Here is a 20,644-nt window from a genome sequence, read left to right as displayed (position 1 = left end):
GCCATAAGCATCCTGTCGGTGGAGCCCACAGCAGGTGTGCGCACAACGACCCTGTTAGCTGACAAATGGTGGCAGATGATCCTTCCACCAGAGGCGCCAGAGGACCAATCGCACATTCAGAGTACATGTGCCAGAGAAAAATCAGACTGTGCTGTGCAGGGTACCTTGCATAGAGCATGTGCAATGACATTGGAGTTCCTGGAAATCTCTGCCTAGTTTTTAGAATCCTATCACATGTATATTCCACCCCTTGATTATAACTGCCCATAAAAGATGAAAGCACCCCCCACCTCATCTACCCTTCCTGACCCAGATCCTCCGAGTGTGCCCGCACTCCCTTCCCTTTGGAGTGTGTACTTTTGTTTTGCAATAAAGATTCTGCTGCTATACTTTACTCTGACTCGTCCTTGAATTCTTTCTCATGATGAAGTCAAGAACCTGGCACCAGCTGGTGTGGTGGCTGAGGTCTCAGGACCCAAAACCTCCCCCAGTCCCCAGTATCAAAGAGATAATATTTAGGAATGGATATTATCAGAGTTGAACATAAATCAGGGGGAGTTAGGTTAGTCTGACTTGACTCACATGAGTTGATAATAACATAGGTAAAGGGAACTCTTTCTGAAAACTTCCTGAAAGATTCTCTGATTTCCTCCTGGTGACTTGGGCCAACTGACCTCAGGCTGAAGTGCAAAGAGTTCTACTTGAAGTCCTTCTATTATTTGACTGAAATGATTATTTTAAATATATTAAGCAAATGAAAAATGTATGATCTATTCTGTCTGGAAATTGATTTAGTAAGATATACCTATTTCTAGTTTTGATTTCATTTAATTCATAAGAATTCACTATTTTTAAAATAGTAAAGAAAATGTGCTATATATTTTGTGGACCAAGAAGTTACAAGTAAAGGAGGAACTGATTAGGACAAAGAGCAGTAGGCTGATTAAATAAAGGAAGGGTCTTTTTTGTTTGTTTTGGGGGGGGGGCGGGGGGCAGAGGGAGAGGGAGGAAGAAGATCTCAAGCAGGCTCCATGCCCAGTGCAGGGCCTGACCCGACTCGGGATGGCTATCACCACCCTGAGATCATGAACTGAACAGCAACGGAGTCCCACTCTTAACCTACTGAGCCACCCAGGCACCCCAAAGGCCAGGGTGTTGAGGACTGAGTAGGGCTTCATGTTGGAGGGGGTGGTGGACATAAAATGTAGCCATTTTTCCCCAGGGGCAGAAATTCAGTAAGAAACAAGGAGTAAAACTCAAAGAAGAGGGAGAAAGGAGAAGTGTGAATAAAATTACACAAACCGATTTCAATATAAGATGCATGGTTATCTGTTAAGTCAAGGGAATTAGGTTGGAAGTGTAAAGGTTTCAATGTTACAACGAATTTAATTTTTCGGGATCACCCTGCAAAGAAATAAATTGCAAAAGAGAAGCGAACATTTCCTCTGTATGTTTCTGTTAGGTAGAAAACATTAATACCACTCATCTCGCTAAAATTTTTGTTGATAAAATCATTCTCGAACAGGACTCTAATGAAAAGTTTTATTAGGTAAAAAAAAAAAAAAACTTTTATTTTAAACTGGGGTTATTTGCCACTTGTTTAACATGTAATCGTAAAAATGTGTTTAATACGCCATAAACATGTATTTTCTTGTTAGTATTTCCTTCTTTGGCACTGTCCTAGATGAGTAGATCTACTAGAACTAAATGAGTATCAGTTTTCTGGATCTCTTATTTTATCCAATATGCATCATTTAATAATAAAATTAAAAGGATAAGGTGTCTCTAAAAAAGTAAATCTTGGCAAGTGGAGGAAAGTTCTAACAAAGCGCCAATTTTGCTCTAAGAAAATAGTCTGAATGTACCCCTCACACACACACACAATTTGAAAACTTATGCTATAAAATAGAAAAAAAAAACTGATAATGTTTGGCTTAAAAACTTGAGATTAAATAAAAAACAGAGAAAAGGGAATTTAGCCTGGGCATTTTTTACAAACTACAGATTAATATAATAAGGAATAATCTTAGAATGAAGTCCCATTTCATATGTGTAAAAATAAGCTGCAGTAAATAGGAGATAAGTTATTATTCTGAAAATTTTTACATAATAATATGCTACTTGAGATGACTTTTCTAACTCTGAAATTGAATACCTCAGTGTTCAAGCAGAAACAAATATTTACTTTTATGTGGGAGCAAATTTAAAATTAAATGTATTCAAGGCATAGTTTGAGATTCTGATCAGAATTAAAAAAAAAAAACAACTGTAAATAATGACTTTAATGAATTTGAACTAGAATTGCCACAAAGAAGTAACCAAAGGCTCTTGCTCTTGGATTGGATGGAATCACCAGAATTTTTACATTTGGAAAAGCCAAAGTTTGCAGTTAAAAATTAAATTGTTCCTTACATATAATTGTTCCTTACATAAAATTACACGTTCTCATTTTAATAAAATCTACCTTTGCCTGTAATGTGTTTTCAAACACTATCCCATTTTTATTTTCTTTTACTTTTTTGTACTATCCCATTTTTAATATTCTGTAATTCTCTAATACATATTTTGACTTAAATGATATAGGTATAGGAGATAATACCGAAAAGAGGCTGCACAATTGCAATAGAGAAATTAATCCTGAACAGATGCATACTCAGCTCTTCCTATCTCCCTCCTTCTGAGATACTTTATATTCTGCAACCTGAATAAAATTTCCTAAATCATGGGTATGATCATTTTATACCCTGGTTCAAAAGAGTTTAGTGAATTATTATGGGCCATAAGAGAAATCAATCTCATTAACATGTCACTAAATAATTTCAACAAATTAGATAAACACCAACCTTCCTCATTTTAGCTCTTACTACTATTTCTGCATTTATCCTGTCATCTAGACCAGTGGTTCTCGGGCAAGGGTGATTTTGCCCCAAGTGGACAGTTGACAAAGATGAGACATTTTTGGTTGGAAGAAATATTTGGTTGATTATAGTTGGGGTTTCTACTGGCTTTTATGGACAGAGGCCAGAGATGATGCCATTGATGTACACAGAACTCCCACAATTTTTGAAATCTGTCTACCTCAAATGAGATAAATAGTGCCATGCTTGATAGAATCTTTTTGTTTACTTGTAGGATAGATTTATTTATGGATCTGATTTTGTAAATTTTGCAATGAATGCAATGACCTTGAATTGCATTTATTATTATCTCTCTTATTTTAGAACAAGACATTTTGCTATTATGTGTTTACAGGTTGCTTTTGCGTGAATTTCCCACTCTCCCCTCTCTTGGGAGAATCCATAATTCTTAAAGTGGAGCTACCTCCCAGGTCTTCTCTATCTATCCCTGAATTTCACATCCTTTGATCTCATCATGCTCTTCTCAAAATACTTACCAAGATTTCCTTCCACACGACAGACTACATTTTTACAGTATTAATAGGTTTTTCTTTTCCTGTTCCATAGACAGCCTTTAGGGGTATTCAGAGTTGTTTCCAATATTGTTGTTTTGGTTCACTTGATAAAACATTTTCAGGGATAGGCTTTTCTCCTGAGTCTTCAAACAGATCCTCCCTTTCTCTAGTTCTTTAGTATTGTTTTAATGTTTTCATTTTGTTGTTACCAACTAGGTAATCTTTGGCCAGTTACCAAACTTTCTGTGCAATTCTTCTGCAATTGCTAACTTCCTGGAAGCAATTCCACTAACTACTTTATAAGTTTGTGGTGAGGAATAAATGAATTAAGAACATACAATGAATTTAAAATAGTATCTGAGACATGCTAAAACGCTCAGTTAAATTTGGCTTTATGACCTTTGGAACGAGACTGATGATAAACCAGCAGAGAGGTGAGGGTTTTCTTGTTTTTGTGTCTTTTTTGAGAGAGAGAGACAGAGACAGAGAGAGAGAGAGAGAGAGAGAGAGAGCAGGTGCAGGATGAGGGAGGGGGGAAGGGCAGAGGGAAAGAGAGAATCCCAAGCAAGCTCCACACTGGGCTCAATCTCCCAACCCTGAGATCATGATCTGAGCCAAAATCAAGAGACAGATGCTCAACTGACTGAGCCACCTAGCTGCCCCAAGAAGTTTTTAATTACTTCTTGATTTCCTTATTTTCTTGGGTTCTTGATTTCCCATGATCTTAGGTCAATTTCCATGTCTCAGTACACATGCAACTATTATAGCCAAGAGAGGTGCAACCTTCCTCGAAGCCCATAGTGGTCTTGTTCTCTGATGCATTAAATCAATGACAAACTGCGATTTCCACTGTGGATTGCATCAAGAGCTATTTCTGCTGCTTCCCTGATTTGCAATCAATACACTGGGGAGGAGGTGAGTTATGGCAACATTTGATTTCAAATAAAGAATCACATTATAAATTAAATGTGAGAATAATTAAGTAGAAAGTTTTGTTGTGCTTAAACTGAAAGGAAATTATTAAAGTGGTAATATGCCTACTAGGCCAGGTTTTGTAATGGTATGGCTGTAATTCTGCAAAAAGTAATTGCACAAAACTAAGGTGGAGATTAATTACTTAACTTAATAATTTAGACAATAACAACTATAAAACTATTAATTTTAACAATTGGATTTTCTCAAAAACTCAGACATTAATTTTTTATATTGCTAAACTAATGGCTAAATTTGAAATTTCTACTACATTTTGCCTTGTCGATGACCACCTAAGTTTAAGATAAGTAACCTATATGAAGATGAATTTCAAAGAAAATTCCTACAAATATACTATATAGGGAAAGGAATAACAGAAGCTAAATAATGGTCAATAGGTCAAAACCTGTATTAAGGCAAATTATGGTTAAAAAACCAATTCACAGATGCAGAGTGTATCTCAATGTCAAACTAATATTGTTTTTACTTCCTAACGTATTGGTAGGAAGCAGACACCGACTAGTTGCTCATCAAACCCATCACCTTTCTTCAACCTTTTTTGAGATTAGGTGTGGCCATGGAATTGAATTCTAGTTAGTGGAACTTGTCAGGAATATTATTTGCCACTTGCAGGTCTGGCACATAACACCACTCCGTGAGCAAATCTATCTCAGTTCTCCCAGCCATTGTCTGGACGTTAATGCTCAAGTCAACTCTGGAAATCATGTGTTGCTGATAGCTGACCTCAAGTTTTCTGGGTCTCAGACGGAGTGAGTGGATAGTCCTCTGCCCCCCTACCACATGAGCAAAAAGAAAACTCTAGTGTGTTAAGCCACTGAAATCTCTGGTCTTATTGGTTTCATTTATTAAGACTTCTATATTCTGTATATTTTAGTGTTCATGATCCATCTATTTATTTCATTAAATCTGATAGAAGGAAACGTATTGAGTGTGATGATCCCAATTCATTTGCTTTTCTCTAACGGCACACACAGATCTAATAAATAAGTAGACGCTGCATAGTAATCATGTGAAGCAATGTAATTGAGAGATTTTGAAAAACTCAAGCGTATTAAAGTCACCCGTGTACTGAAATAAAATAAACTCAGTGAAATTAAGTTTATTCCAGGAAAGAAGTCAGAAGGAAAGAAGTCATGCTTTCAAAAACACTCACATATTTCAAAAAATACCTCTATTATAGTTTTGAAAGCCAAGTCAATTTGCGAGAGCGAGCTTCCAAGTTTGGGTAAAACATGGTAAGGTAAGAACTATGTGGAAGGGAGCTAATATTTTTAGATCTTAAAATCTCAATGAGTACTCTGGTTTTAAAGATGGGTTAAGGTCCTTGGCTGCCTAGTTATATCAAGTCATTCCCTTATCTTCAGGAAGTACATGAAAGATTGATCTGGACACTCTGCCTGCAGACTATTTAGCACTTCCAGGCCTCTTGGTAAATATCTGTTTGGCATCCAACTTTTCCTGTCCTCAAAGATCAAAGTCAAAATCCTGTAAGCATCAGAAAAATATTAGATAGCAGTTACAGTTGCAGAATGAGCAGAAAAAGCTGGGAGATGGCACACAGCTGGTTAAGGCCTAAGCTTACTTTTTGGCACCAGCACACCTCTAGTGTGCCAACGACAAAATATCTCCTCCAGAAAGTTAACCCTCCCCAGTTGACATAAATCAAGTCCATTGACTCAGGCATCACATCCTGAAGATTTTTAACTGAAACTAGGCTTATTTGAAGAATGAGTTGGCTTATATGCAGAATCTGACTGCTTCACATTTAATGGTCATGTTAGCCAGGATTCTCCAGAGAAACAGAACCAACAGGATATATACAGATATAGAAGAAGAGATTTGTTATACGAATTAGCTCAAAAGGTTATGGAGGCTGAGAAGTCTCAGGATCTGACATCTGCAAGATGGAGAACCTGGAAAGCCAATGGTATAATCCAGTCAGAAACTGAAAACCCAAGAGCCGCGAGTTCTGGTGTCTAAGGGCAGGAAAAGGTGTATACCTTAGCTCAAGAAGAGACAGAAAATTCCCCCTTCCTCTTTTTTTTTTTTCCTATTTGGGCCCTCAATGGATTGGATGATGCCTGCCCGCAATGGTGAGGGAGGATCTTCCTTACTCAGTCTACTGACTCAAACGCTAATCTCTTCCAGAAACACCCTCATAGGCACATCCAGAAATCCTATTCTATTAGCTATACATGTACCCTTTAGTCCAGTCAAGTAGACATGAACCATCACAGCGATGCAACAGATTTCAGGGTCTGGGCATCTTGCTAAAATTTTTATCATCATTTCTCTCTCCGTGGTTTTTAGACAGATGGCCACAACAGCCCTGTGCACCTCCTGACCATCTTCTCACTTCAGGCACTGACTTTTCTGATAATAAACACAGACAATGCAATGCATTTTTCTTGTTAACAGAATCGCAACTACACGGTCCAGTAAGACTCGCCTCTAGATATTTCTCTGTTGTAGTTTTAGATAATATTTTAGTAGGTACCCCTTTTTGCTTAGAGACGATCAGTTTGAAATTCTATTACTACGGTACATACCTGTGTAATTAGGAAGAAACTTTGTGGTAAGTTTGTGCTTGCATTGATAGTGCCATTTAAACTTTATAGACTGTCGCCAAGGAAACAATACAGTAACGATGCTCAAAATGAATCTTAACATTTTGCTAGAGTAAAATTTTCCAACTCACATTCAGGCATGTACACTTTTCAAAGACCACATACTACAGTAACATTTTCTATTTAGAATTATTATGGACATGCTTTGCTTATCCACTCCATGTGGTGGGGGGACACCTCTTGGAGAAAGTAGCATTATTTTTACTAGGTAGGGGAGTGTGTGTGTGTGTGTGTGTGTGTTTGTGTGTGTGTGTGTGTGTGGTGTATTTATTTATTTATTTTAATGTAATTATTGTGTAATTTACTTAATGGGTTTTCGCTTGAGTTTTTGAAAGGTATCATGACTAAAAGCAAATTGATAGGAAAGTGGATAACAATGAATTAAAGGTTACTGGCAACCTAAGACACTGTTTATCTCTTTTGAGGTAGATAGAATTCAAATTGCCTTCATTAGCTGAGCAATATGCTGTGGAAAATGAGCTGGGTACTTATCAAGAGGCTCTTTCATTTGCATTTTTGCTAAATTATCAAGCTGCTCTGTTTTCTAGGTGCTTAAGAGCTGTGACTAGGGAAGAAAGAGCATTTTTCAGTTAAGTAAGCTTGGGGCATTTCAGGACTGGAGCAAAGAAAAGAAAAAGTTTATCAAGGAAGGTGTCAGGATTGTCCCTTGTATATATATATACATATGTAATACAAAAAGATTACCTTACAGACAGTCAGAAACTAGGATGTACAAATGCATTCATTCTCCCCCACATTCTCCAGGACCACAGCAAAGCCAGAGGCTGTTCTTTTGATAAATGATCAATACTTCAGCATGACACCACCCTCGCTGCCCTGCTGTTGCTAGTTAAAAGTCTGAATTTCAATTAAGCAGTAAATCTCTGTGGTATTACATCTTGAACAGACAGTTAACTTCTCTCTAATCCCCTACAATTCTGAAACCCTATTATTTTGTAGTCATTTTCTTTAAGCTCACTCGAAAGTAAAAGATATGTTTATAAGATCAGTAAAGAAATATTTTCTTACAAATGAAATACTAGATATTAAACAATTTGTTTTGTTTAATAGTATGCCCATGTACAAACATTATACTTCTACAGTGTAAAGTAGGAGGTAATCAAATGTATTAATACATAATCTGAGTCAAAAGCCCATTGACATGATTGCATATCTTTAGTTCATATGTTCTATTTCAATTCTATTCCACATACATATTCCTGGAAAACCTCTTAAGTCCTGCAAACACACGAGCGTTCATAACACCAATCACATTTAAACATTCTCATTTCCTATGTCATCTCAAATGTTCCTAAATATTTTTTCTTAAAGTTTTTTATATTCAGAAAGTACTTGCTGATGACTAAAAAATGCAACTAATAGAAAATACATCTAAAAAAATCTGTGCAGCTTTCTTAAGGATTTCAATATTTTGAAAGATAATATAGGCCATTTGATAGGCACCATCACCCAAATTAACACGACTTCAAAGCTACAGATTTAAAGTAGCCTTAACAATCAGATCTATTATTAGAATAAAATATGATTTGGAATTATAATTACTGGAATAAACTATAATTTTCTCTGTTTAGAATTTTAGAAGTCTTTTCACAGAAGCAAATGCAGTGTTGCCTCCATCAGCAAAATTCTACCATTATAAGTGCTCTTCTCCTCAATCACTTAGAATGCAAACATTTATATTAACAATTGACTTAAAGATGTCTGAACTACTTCATCAGAATGCCTAAGTAATTTTGATAAAAATAAGATGAGGGTGGGGCGCCTGGGTGGCTCAGTCAGGTAAGCATCTGCCTTTGGCTCAAGTCACACTCTCAGGACCCTGGGATCGAGCCCTGCATCAGGCTCCCTGTTTAGCAAGGAGTCTGCTTCTCCTTTTCTCTCTGCTCCTCTCTCCTGCTTGTGCTCTTTCTCTCAAATAAACAAGTAAAATTTATTAAAAAAATAAAATAGGGGCGCTTAGATGGCTGTGTCAGTTGAGCATCTGACTCTTGACCTCAGCTCTTTATCTCAGGGTCATGAATTCAAGCACCATGCTAGGTGTGGAGCCCACTTAATAATAATTTTTTTTAATAAGATAAACACATTTAATTTTAAATAATTTATGTATCAAACCTGTGTGGGCCTATCAGATGGCAGATATTTTATTATTGGATGCTAAGGCATAGAATAGGTTAAACATGTCTAAATAGTAAGTACCTCTACTTGCAATGTTCCAGCCTTGCAATACAACATATATAGAGAAAATAAGTATACAGCATGGTAGAGGCTTCTTGAGCTAATGATCAGTTGGCCAGGAATTGAACTTCAGAGTTTTTGGTTTTCATTCCACTACTATATAGTGAAATCTCCCAACATACTTGCCATTTGTCTCCAAATTAGCTCTTAAAAAATGAAGTCATAATTTAATAGTCAATATATCTATTAATAACAATGCAAAAGGCCATTTTATTTAATACTAGATATTTTATCTTCTTTTGAAAAACAGGAACAGTTACTTATTATATTTTCCTTTTTTGAAAATTGGTGTTCTTTTAAGTTTAACTCAGTTTATTTCATTCTAACCATAATATGTTTGAACTCTATGCATTCTCACAATGCAAGGCTATTATACTTATCCAGCCAACTAAACTTTCTGATGAACTAACAAAGCTTAATTTGATGGCTGGATTTAACTCATCAAGGAGGAATTGAGAGTTTTATTAGCTGATCAGCTGTCATTAAAACAATACATGCTGTATTTTCAACATTCTACTACGATGAGGAAGAAAAATATTTAAGTCTTGGGATCCCTGGGTGGCGCAGTGGTTTAGCGCCTGCCTTTGGCCCAGGGCGCGATCCCGGAGACCCGGGATCGAATCCCACGTCGCGTTCCCGGTGCATGGATCCTGCTTCTCCCTCTATGTCTCTGTCTCTCTCTCTCTGTCTCTCTCTGTGTGACTATCATAAATAAATAAAAATTAAAAAAAAATTAAGTCTTGATTACAAGAATTGCAAGAGGTGGCTGCTTAGAAATCTTCTAACTCTAGGATCCTATAATTATGTGAAATTTTTTTAAACATAAAACTGAAGTATGGATTGTTGTCTAGGAAGTAACACATGTTTCTTATATGAGGTAACTATTCTTTTAGTTATCAAGTTGTTTAAATTTATTTTTGCATATCAGAATAATTATACGGCTTAGAAACCTGATAGATTTGTCTGAATAGATTTGCAAAAAGTGTTTTTTTTTTTTTTAGTGTATGTGCTGCTGAAGTGAATACAAGAAGTGTTTTCTGATAAAAATAAAGATAATATAAAAATAATAAATTATGTAGTCATATCATATTGGGAGACTAAGAAAATGGAAATAAGGATGAAAGAAAAGGAGCAATATTTTACAAACTAGAAAGGTGACAATAGAAAAGAAAAGAACAGGAAAAGTCGGCAGAAGCTATACCACAAATGTCAATCAGGTTAAGTCTCAAGTAGAAACACTGCAATATAGTTTAGAAAAAAACAGCAGAGTCTCCTTGAGCATGTTCCATGACTTAAAGTACGATGAAGTCTTTTATGTGACATTTTATAGAAAACAAAATTCACTTTATGTGCAGAACACAAAATAAAGTTCTAATCTCTAAGCAACAGACCATATGAAAACTGAGTATTGTCTACTGACCCATACAAATTCCTATTCTAAAATGTTATCAAAAAGCCTCCCAGGTGCTTTCTCGTTTTAAAAACAAACTTAGAATCAACACCTTAGACGCCAGCAAATCAGTAAATCATCTGAGCATTCCAAAAGTAAAAATAAAAACAGAACTAACTGCAACGAAAAAAAAAAAAAAACAACACAAAAAAAAAAACAAAAAAAAAAAAAAAAAAAAAGAACTAACTGCAACGAAAAAAGGCTATGCACTTACCATCGTGATTAGGATTGCCTAGTGTCCATGGCTCATCGGAGTCAAAATGAGTATCTCCCCCAATTCCTGGTCCAGGGAAGTAGGCATGTGCCAAAAACCCTCCCTCTCCGTCGAAGGGAGAACTGTCTCCATGAAAACCAGACGCGAAGATGATGGTTATATCCACGTCACGTTTGCCATTTTCCAATTCGCTGTAAGGAACTTCTTCAAATGTCAGAGGAGTCACATTCTGCCACACATCGAAGGCACGGCGAATAGCTTTGCGGGTTTCAGGGTCTCCTACCTTGGGAGTTACGTTCTTTATACTGAAATTCAGAGAAGAGCATAATCAGTATGGCTTCCTCATAGACTCTCTGACTTATGACAGGTTGGCTTATTACAGATTTCGATCTATCCAGGTGAGTAAAATACTGGAAAAACAGCCTTCCATTAAATAGGAAGGAAATTAATCAATGCCTCACGTCGTTATATCTAGGTTTCACTACACTGGGGCCATTTAATTCTCAAAGGTATAGTACTCCTCTATCAAGGCTACAAATGAGAAGTTCTCTGCAGAATGGGTTAACAGGGGTGTGTGATTGGATCAATCAGTCACTTTGCCTCCTGAACAACCACAGAAAGGCAGCTCTGCCAAGTGATCAAACAGGTGCAACAGTCTGGAGCTGAAATTAAAAATCCAATTTCCTCCTTGTTATCTTTACTTTTAGGGGCACACCATTGTGTGCGCTCATGTTACTTCCAAGTAATGTCCTCATGTTGTTCTTTATCTACAAACACCAATTCAGCAAACACAAAGTTTTTAAGGAAAACGTTAACTAATTAGTTTCTTATGTTCTATTGTTTTCTTATGATATGCTTAAATCTTTCTAGTTACAAAAAGCAATGTGAATGAATGATTTTTAATAGAAAAATTTAACAATTATAGGAATTTAAAGATGTAACTTGAACATTATTTAGTTAATTTTTCTTTCTTTTTTTTATTTTTTAGTTAATTTTTCTTCAGGCTAATATCAAGTGGATACTTCAGCCAACAATCTTACGTCCATAAATCCATATATTCACACTAAAAAAAAAACCTTAATACATGAAAAAGAGTATAACATTCAGGTGAATAGTTATTACAATGCAGTAAAAAAGAGAACTGGAAGCTAAACAATTTGCAATGATGGAGTAGTACTTAAATTATGGTGTCTCTATTACTTATAAAAGGGACTCAAAATTATTTTTTAGCATTTAAGGCTATTTAGCAAAATAGAAAAAATTTAAGATATACTTTCCAATGGAAAAATAAAATACAAATTATATTTTTAGTTCATTTGTAGCTATATCTCAATAATCACAAATTTTAGGCAGCTATCATACGGAAATAATAATAACGGTATTAACTGAGCATTTAGTATGAGCCAGGCAAGCATTTCGCCTTCTCCCTCTGCTCCTCCCCTCTTTCTCAAAAAAAGAAAAAATGTGGATTATGATTTGGATCTGTAAACATATCACTGTGTTTTTCAAAGCTATGCCCTGATTAACTTCCAAAATATACTTAACCACAATATTTGTGATGTCATTAACAGATACAAGACACATAAGGGGCGCCTGGGTGATGCAGTCAGATAAGCTCCTTTCTGCTCAGGTTATGGTCTCAGGGTCACGAGAGTGAGCTCCACCTCAGGCTCCTCACTCAGCCCCAAGTCTGCTTAAGATTTTCTCTTCCTTTCCTTCAGCCCCTCATGCTGTGTGCTCGCTCTCTTTCTCTCAAATAAGTAAATAAATCTTTAAAAGATACATGAGTGCACTTCAAAGTTAGAGTTCTGAATGAAGTACAAAGAAACCAATTTAGGAATTTTTATGCCAGTAAGATGTATTTTGTATTTACTAATAATTGAAATAATAAAGGAACAAAGGTATGTGAGATGAAGAATAATAGGACTGTTAGTCTTAGTAGTTCTAATACATGATGTACAAAATTAACATATATTTGCAAAACAAAAAAGTGCTATAAGATGAATAACATGCTTCAAACACTTAATAGAGCTAATTATTTTAAAATGTTTTTGCTTTGCTTTTCTATAAACATAGTTATAGTGAACATACTTTTCATTCTACTAAGACAACTGATTTCATTTTTTTGAAGGCTTTATCAGGTTTTTTTCATTATGCCATTTCCCAGATTCTTTTAAACTTCTATGCTGCTAGATTTTGGAACTTTTACCTAAAAAAATTAATAAATGTTATTGTTAATTAGTTAATGATCATGCCTTATACAATCATACATAATAAAACTGATTAAGTGGAAATTTTTCGAACTCTTTATTCATCAGAACAGTTGGTAGTGAGGGAAAAATATGTCAACTGACTTACCAGGTAACTGTGTAAAGTCAGGATTCCATAGCTTTAACTGCACTGAATCCATATCAATCATTTAATAACTATTCTACATACTAATCATGGAGTATTTTCCCTTTAACTTTTTCATACAGTAATAGATCTTTTCCAAAATTAGAGCATTATTTCACCTCAATATGAAAGTAAGAAAAAAACCTAAATATTTTGGTATTTGTATTGTGTATTGAAAGTTAAAAGAAGCTGGTATTCCGGCTTATAATTCTCAATAAAAACATATAGGTCTCACAACGGTAAGTGAGATGTTAAGTTTACTACACTACTTCTAGGATAATTTTTAAAAGTGTGAGAATTTGACATTCAGAGAAATGGTAAATTCTGAGGGAATGAGACCTTTACTAACAAAACTCTACTGAAATATATATGCATTTTCTTTATAGATGACACTGTTGGAATTATTTTGCTTCATTAGTTCTGTAAAGTAGATGAATGTAAAATGTGAAAATATCAAACATTTGTTCATTTGAACAGATGTTATAGGAAATGTGAAACAAGGTTACTGCAATAGGTTTTGTCCTTTTGAATGAAGCAAACTCTAATTAGTTCCTCAAGTGACGTAGTAAATATTACTTGGTGCCCAATATTACTGTGTAAAGTCAGAATTCTCTAGTTTTAACATCACTGGATCCATACTAATTTATTTAATAACTCTATATATTAATAATGATTTGCCCTTTAGATTTTGACAGAGCGATTAATCTTTTTCAAAGTTAGGGTAATGTTTTATCTCTAATTTCAAAAGAAGTAAAAAATCTGATTACTTCAGCATCTAGTTATGATTCAGAAGTTGTATAAATACTTGTGTCAAAATTAGTTTGGTACGGTCAAGGATAAATACCCATTAGTCAATTCAACTGACAAAAATTAGTTGTCCACAAAAGTATACTAACTAAATGAAACTTATTGTAACTGGGAAAGTAGACAATTGCTGAAAGTTTGAATAAAAATAAAAAACTACATATTGTCAGAACCATATCCAGAATATTATAATATCCTATCAAGAGAGAATTAAATAGACCTTTTGTTATAAAGATTTTATTTATTTATTCATGAGAGACACAGAGAGAGAGGCAGAGACATAGGCAGAGGGAGAAGCAGGCTCTCTGTGGGGAGCCTGATGTGGGACTCGATCTCAAGACCCTAGGACCACAACCTGAGCCAAAGGCGACGCTCAACCACTCAGCCACCCACATGACCCTAAATAGACTTATTTATTTTCATTCATATTATGTTTGTATAGTTGATGTGGATTCACTTTTTCCTTTTTAAGTATAAGAAATGGTCAGAGAATAGAAATTGAATATGGAATCTCTCCTTCTAGAAATGCTTACATTAAATATTTCGTGATTTTGCAAGATGCTAGTTTTCCAGGTCAGGAAAACTAAAGTATGCATTTTGGGGGTTTTAATTTAAATAGTGTCTGTTTCACTGCCTGTTGTGAAGCCTTTATGAAGTCATTCGGATCATCAGATTCAATGACCTCACTGATTTTAGAGTATAAGAAAAGTTTCTGGGGAGGAACTGATTATTCCTCAGCAACCTCTAGGTTTCTTTTCTCTGCATATATTATTAAAGTAAAATAATAACTTGTTGTGTGTAACCTTAGGAGTCACACAAACATTCATTTAAAATCAAAGTTAGCTAAAGGAGAATTTACTAGGAAAATCAATACTAATTCATATAATATAATATAACATACTATTATCACATTAGTTAATATATTGTGAATACATAGTAATATAACCAAATTAAAAAAAAACAGATGCATCTGGCAATTTAAGTACATATTCCATGAGACACTTACTACATAAAATATTATTTTGGAATTTAGATTTTATAAGGAAAAAGAATTTAGGCTAAGCTTATTTTATACAATATTTAATAGGAAATAAAGATATTTTGATAAAAAATGAGCTTCCTCATTACTTACATTCTTATTATTGTTTTGAATAAAGCTTGACCAAAGCCTACAAAGAATTCATTAATTTAGTCAACAGCTATTTACTTAGGGCATAATACACAGCAGCACTCTATTAGGTCCTAAGGGGCATAAAATGGATATGGTCTCTGAGATGTAATGAAGTTCCTGTAAGGTCCTGAAGTTACATGCAATATGTTATTTTGCAATTATTCACTTAAACACATCTGTCCCCACAATTTGACTGTACTTTCTCTGAGAGTGGAGGCCTTGCTTAACTCATCTATTGCCAGTGCTGTCACATAATGTTGTTCAATAACCATTCATTGAATGAACAACATCTAATAACCCAAGAAGCAAAATTTGCCAAAAGAAAAATCGGTCATAAAGATTCAATTAAGAGATGAATGGCCACCAGTACTTATGCTATAATTATTACCAGGTTGTAAATTATGTATCAGCCAAAGTTATATATATATATCCCTAACAGTACTTAAATGATTCTTCTGGTACAACCTCAGAAGTTCCCATTTCTAGGCATCAAGCCCTGAGGTCATTGGAGTAGAAGGCCTGGGAGCTTAGACATTCCCTTTAAAGGGAGTGATTACAGAAGGCTCCTTCCAATTCCATACTTTAAGGATAGGAAGAGATTTTAAAATTATATAATCTAACTTTCCAACCATTCCACAAATGGTCTCTAATTTCCCTGACAAGTGAATAAATTGTTTGGTTTATATGGTTCCAACAAAGAAGACTTGTAGGATGAATGATTTAATTTTCCAATAGCTCAAAATATTAGGTTATTCTGAAAGCCTTAAAGTATTTGAGAATAACTGGAAATTTCTCCCTTAAATATTTTTTCCATCATGTTGAGAATCCTTGGCTCTAATATTGAGCCCTTTCTCCTGCAGACTATTTTCAAGATCTCGTAGCATTTTGATCTCTTTTTTAGAGGTGCATTTTAATTTGCCAAGAAGCAGCTGGAAATGTAGTGGACCAAAGAGAAAAGGATACATCAGGTAAAGCTTGGCCAACAAAGCAAAGAGAAAAATTGGCAACATCACTGCTTTGGACATTTTGCTTTCTATCAATCTAATCTGTTCATTGTAGTCCTTTCTGAGCCACACTATACTGTTGGCTCATAATGAGCTTGCCTTCAAATAAAACCTAGATTCGACTACCCCGACTCCAACTCCTGGCTTCCTTCTGCAATGGCACATTTCCGATATCCTTTTAAAGAGTAATTTTTTTTTAGCCAAAAGGTAATATTTTGTATTTATTTTTCTAAATATAGTAATAGAAGCAGTAGCAAATGCTTATACAGTACTTATTTTACACAGGACAAGTTCTTAACACCTAACATACGTTAACTTTAAAATTTAATATCCTTAGTTCTCACTCTCATCTTTCTCTAATTCCATTAGAATATGCTCAACAATTTCTGTTAATTGGTAAATCGAAACAAGATAATGGTTGGCATTTACTACGCACTATGTTTTAAGCACTGTGTTGAGGTATTTTTTTGTTTGTGTTTCAGAGTTCCCCCAACAATGATTTGACTTAATTATCTCCTAAGCTTTATGAGGTAGGTAGTGTTACAATACTCCCTTTACACACAGGGAATACGAGACTTAGAAGATTCAGTAACTCAATCCTGGTCTTACAAGTAGCAAGTATCAGAGCCAGGATTCAAATCCAAATCTTTCTTACTCTAAAATAGGACTCTTAACCACATGATGCACCTATCAATAACCTGGAAGTTTACAGGACATCTAATTATTTGAGTATTCAAAACTGGCCAAGACAATTGTCAGTATAGGGACACAACTTCAATGGAATTATGATTAGTTCTGAACATAATGGCTCTTAACAGTTTCTTTCTTTCTTAAGTGAATGGTGTAGTTAGTACCTAAGTATGCAGAGATAATAAACATGGTACACTGTTAAGTCTGGAAATCAGGCCAGAAAAAAAAGACACTATCTGAAATGAAAACAATAAATATCAACATGCAGAGTTGTATATTTTGCAGTTCTAAAATTGATTATACACATTAATCTAATCAATAGTTACTAACTTTTTTTTCATATGTTATGGGGTAAGAATCTAATTTCATTGTTTTCTGTATGGATACCCAACTATTACAGAAGAACTTAGTAAGTGGAACAGCCCATCCTTTCCCCAATGATCTACAAGGTCTTCTCTATAAATAAACTGAAGTCCCACCCCCTAGTATAACTACATTTGGAAGTAGAGCTTAAGGAAATAATTTAGGTTAAATGAAGTCACAAGGATGGGGTCCTAATTTGGTATGACTGGCATTCTTATAAGAAAAAAAAAACAAACCAGAAATCTTTCTCTCTACATACGCTGAGAGGAAAGGTAAGAGGAGAACACAATGAAAAGGTGGCCATCTGTAAGCCAGAAAGAGAAACCTCACCAAAAACCAATCTTGACAGCATGTTAATCTTGGACTTCCAGCCTTTGGAACTGAGAAAATTAAACTCCTATTGTTTAAGTTACCCAGGCTATGCTAGTTTGAGATGGTAGCCTTAGCAGATGGATACAGAATTTAACGGACCAACTCTTTAGAAAAACTCAATCTATAAAAAATTTACACAAAGAGAAATAAACAATCTGAACTGGACTACATCTATTAACTAGATTTAATTAACAATTGATAACCACCAAAAAAAAAAAAAAGAAAGAAAGAAGAAAGAAAGAAAGAAAGAAAGAAAGAAAGAAAGAAAGAAAAAAGAAAGAAAAGAAAAGAAAGAAAAGAAAAGAAAGAAAGAAAAAAGAAAAAACTGTACCAAATAGTTGCATTGGGTCTACTAACATTTCATTTAGAATTCACACCAATTTTCTACAATCTCTTCCAGAAAACTGATGTAAAGGGAACACTTTCTAACCCATTCCACGAGGCTAGCACTACTCTACTACCAAACCCAAATAAAGACTTTAAGAGAAAGAGAAACTATATATCATAATCCCTCATAAACATACATGTAAAAATCCTCAACAAAAAATTAGCAAATCAAATACAACAATGTATAAAAAAATTATTTACATAACAAAGTAGAGTCTGCCCTATGTATAAGAGACTGGTTCAACTGAAAATCAACTAATGTAATCCTGTAATGGATTTTAGCCTTTAGCCTTTTAAAGTAATTTAAATTACTTTTAAAATAATTTAAAAGGCTAAAGAAGAAAAATCATATGATCATATAAATAGATGTAGAAAAAGCACAGAAAAAAGCATTTCATAAAATCCAACACTTATGCATGATAAAAACTTGCAGCAAACTAGGAAGAGGCTAAACTTCTCAATTTGATAAACATCTAGAAAGAAGCCTACAGCTTACATCATACTTAATGGTGACAAACTAGATGCTTTTCTCTTAAACACTGGGAAAATGGCAATAATGTTTGCCTTCAGCACTCCTATTCGACGTTTTACTGACAGCTCTGCCTTATGCGATAAGACAAGAAAATAAAAGATACACAGATTGGGAAGGGGGAAACAACAACTCTTTTTTCAGGTAACATGATTCTATGAAGAAAATATCAGAGAATTAACAATATAATCCTGGACTAATGAATGATTATAGCAAAATTACAAGATACAAGGTTAATATACAAAAGTCAATTGTTTTCCCATATACCAGTCACAAACATTTGGAATTAAAAATACAATACTATAAATAGTACCAAAACAAAAAAGAAATATTTAGGAATAAATCCAATAAAATATGTGAGTATGGTCTGAATATTTATATCCCCCTCAAGTTCATATGTTAAAATCTTATCCCCTAAAGATGATGGTAATAGCAGATGGGAGGGAGGTGCTTAGGTCATGAGGGTGGTGCACTCACAAATGGGATCAGTATCCCATGGAGATCTGTAGCGTGTTTGCCACATGGAGATACAACACAAAGTCTGTGACCCAGAAGAGCAAACTCACCCAACACTGAAACCTCTCAGACTTCCAGTATCTAGAACTATAAGCAATAAGTTTCTGCTGTTTATAAGCCACTCAATCTATGTATTTTGTGATAGCATCCCGATGGGATTAAGGTTTATGCCAAAGATCTATGAGTAATAGTATAAAACTGTGATTAAAGAAGTCAAAGACCTAAATAACTGGTGATATATTCATGTTCATGAATAGTAAGACTCAATATTGTTAAGATATGAGTTCTTCCCAAATTGATCCGTAGATTGAACGCAATCACAGTCAAAATCTCTGCAAGCTTTTTTGAAGGTATCAACGAAGCAGTTCTGAACTTTATATGGAAGAGTAAGAGATCTCGAAAACACAATACTGAAGGAGAATCAAGGCATAAGATTGGCACTATTTGATATTAAGACTTACTATAAAATTACAGAAATCAAGACAGTGTGATATTAGCTTACAACTAAAAAGAATGGTCAATACAATAAAAATAGAATAAAGAGCAAAGAAATTGACCCACACACATCAGTCAACTGATCTTTGGCAAGAGTGATGGCAAAGAAGAAAAAATGGTCTTTTCAACAAAAGTGCTGGAACAACAGTATATCCACATGCCCAAAAAGTGAATCTAGACACTGACCTTACACCTTTCATAAAAACTAACTCAAAACTGATCATAGACCTAACTGTAAATGCAAAATTATCACACTGTTAAAAGATGACATAGAAGAAAAACTAAGTGACCGTGGGTTTGAAAATGATTTCTTTGATACAACACCAAAGCACACTAAAACACTGAAAGAGGAAAGTAATTGATAAGTTGGACTTTATCCAAATAAAAACTCCTGCCCTGCAAAAGACACTGTAAAAAGAATGAGAAAACAGGTTACAGACTAGGAGAACATATTGGAAAAATATATCTGATAAAAGACTTGCATCCAAAATATATCGAAAACTCTTAAAAATTAAAAAAGAACTCCTCAAATGGTAACTCTATTAGAAGTTGGTGAAAAATCTCAACAGGCATCTCACCAAAGAAGATACACAAATGGCAAATACATATGAAGATATGCTCAATCTCATATATCATCAGAGAATTGCAAGTTAAAACAACAATTAGATACCACTACACATCTATTAGAACGGTTACAATCCAGAACACCAACAACATCAAATGCTGGTGAGGCTGCACAGCAACAGGAGCTTTCATTTATTACTGGTGGTAACCTAAAATGGCCCAGCCATTTGAGGGATAGTTTGACAGTTTCTTACAAAGCTAACCGAGGTCTTTTATGTTGCATAAAAACCCAGGAGCATGCTATCTGGGAGGATTAGCATAAGAATATAAAATGACACTGAAAAGTGTCTTCTCAAAATAACTAAAATAAGTCCCAATGGCACAAACCAGCTATATTAGAAAA

At 34.7% G+C, this 20,644-nt stretch overlaps 1 protein-coding gene across 2 annotated transcripts in view; it reads right to left on the bottom strand.

Moving 5' to 3' along the window:
- Positions 1 to 20,644, bottom strand: part of MMP16 (matrix metallopeptidase 16) — a 305,079-nt gene that overhangs the window by 128,223 nt on the left and 156,212 nt on the right. For both annotated transcript variants that reach the window (XM_072803989.1, XM_072803988.1), the window contains exon 4: positions 10,953 to 11,257. In XM_072803989.1, coding sequence (XP_072660090.1) covers positions 10,953 to 11,257 — 305 coding nt within the window. The remainder of the gene's footprint in view (positions 1 to 10,952; positions 11,258 to 20,644) is intronic.

The sequence above is a fragment of the Canis lupus genome, chromosome 28 (assembly GCF_048164855.1).
Source record: "Canis lupus baileyi chromosome 28, mCanLup2.hap1, whole genome shotgun sequence".
NCBI classification, from domain to species: domain Eukaryota; kingdom Metazoa; phylum Chordata; class Mammalia; order Carnivora; family Canidae; genus Canis; species Canis lupus.
The sequence above is the reverse complement of the archived record's forward strand: the minus strand, read 5'-3'. Positions and strand labels throughout refer to the sequence as shown.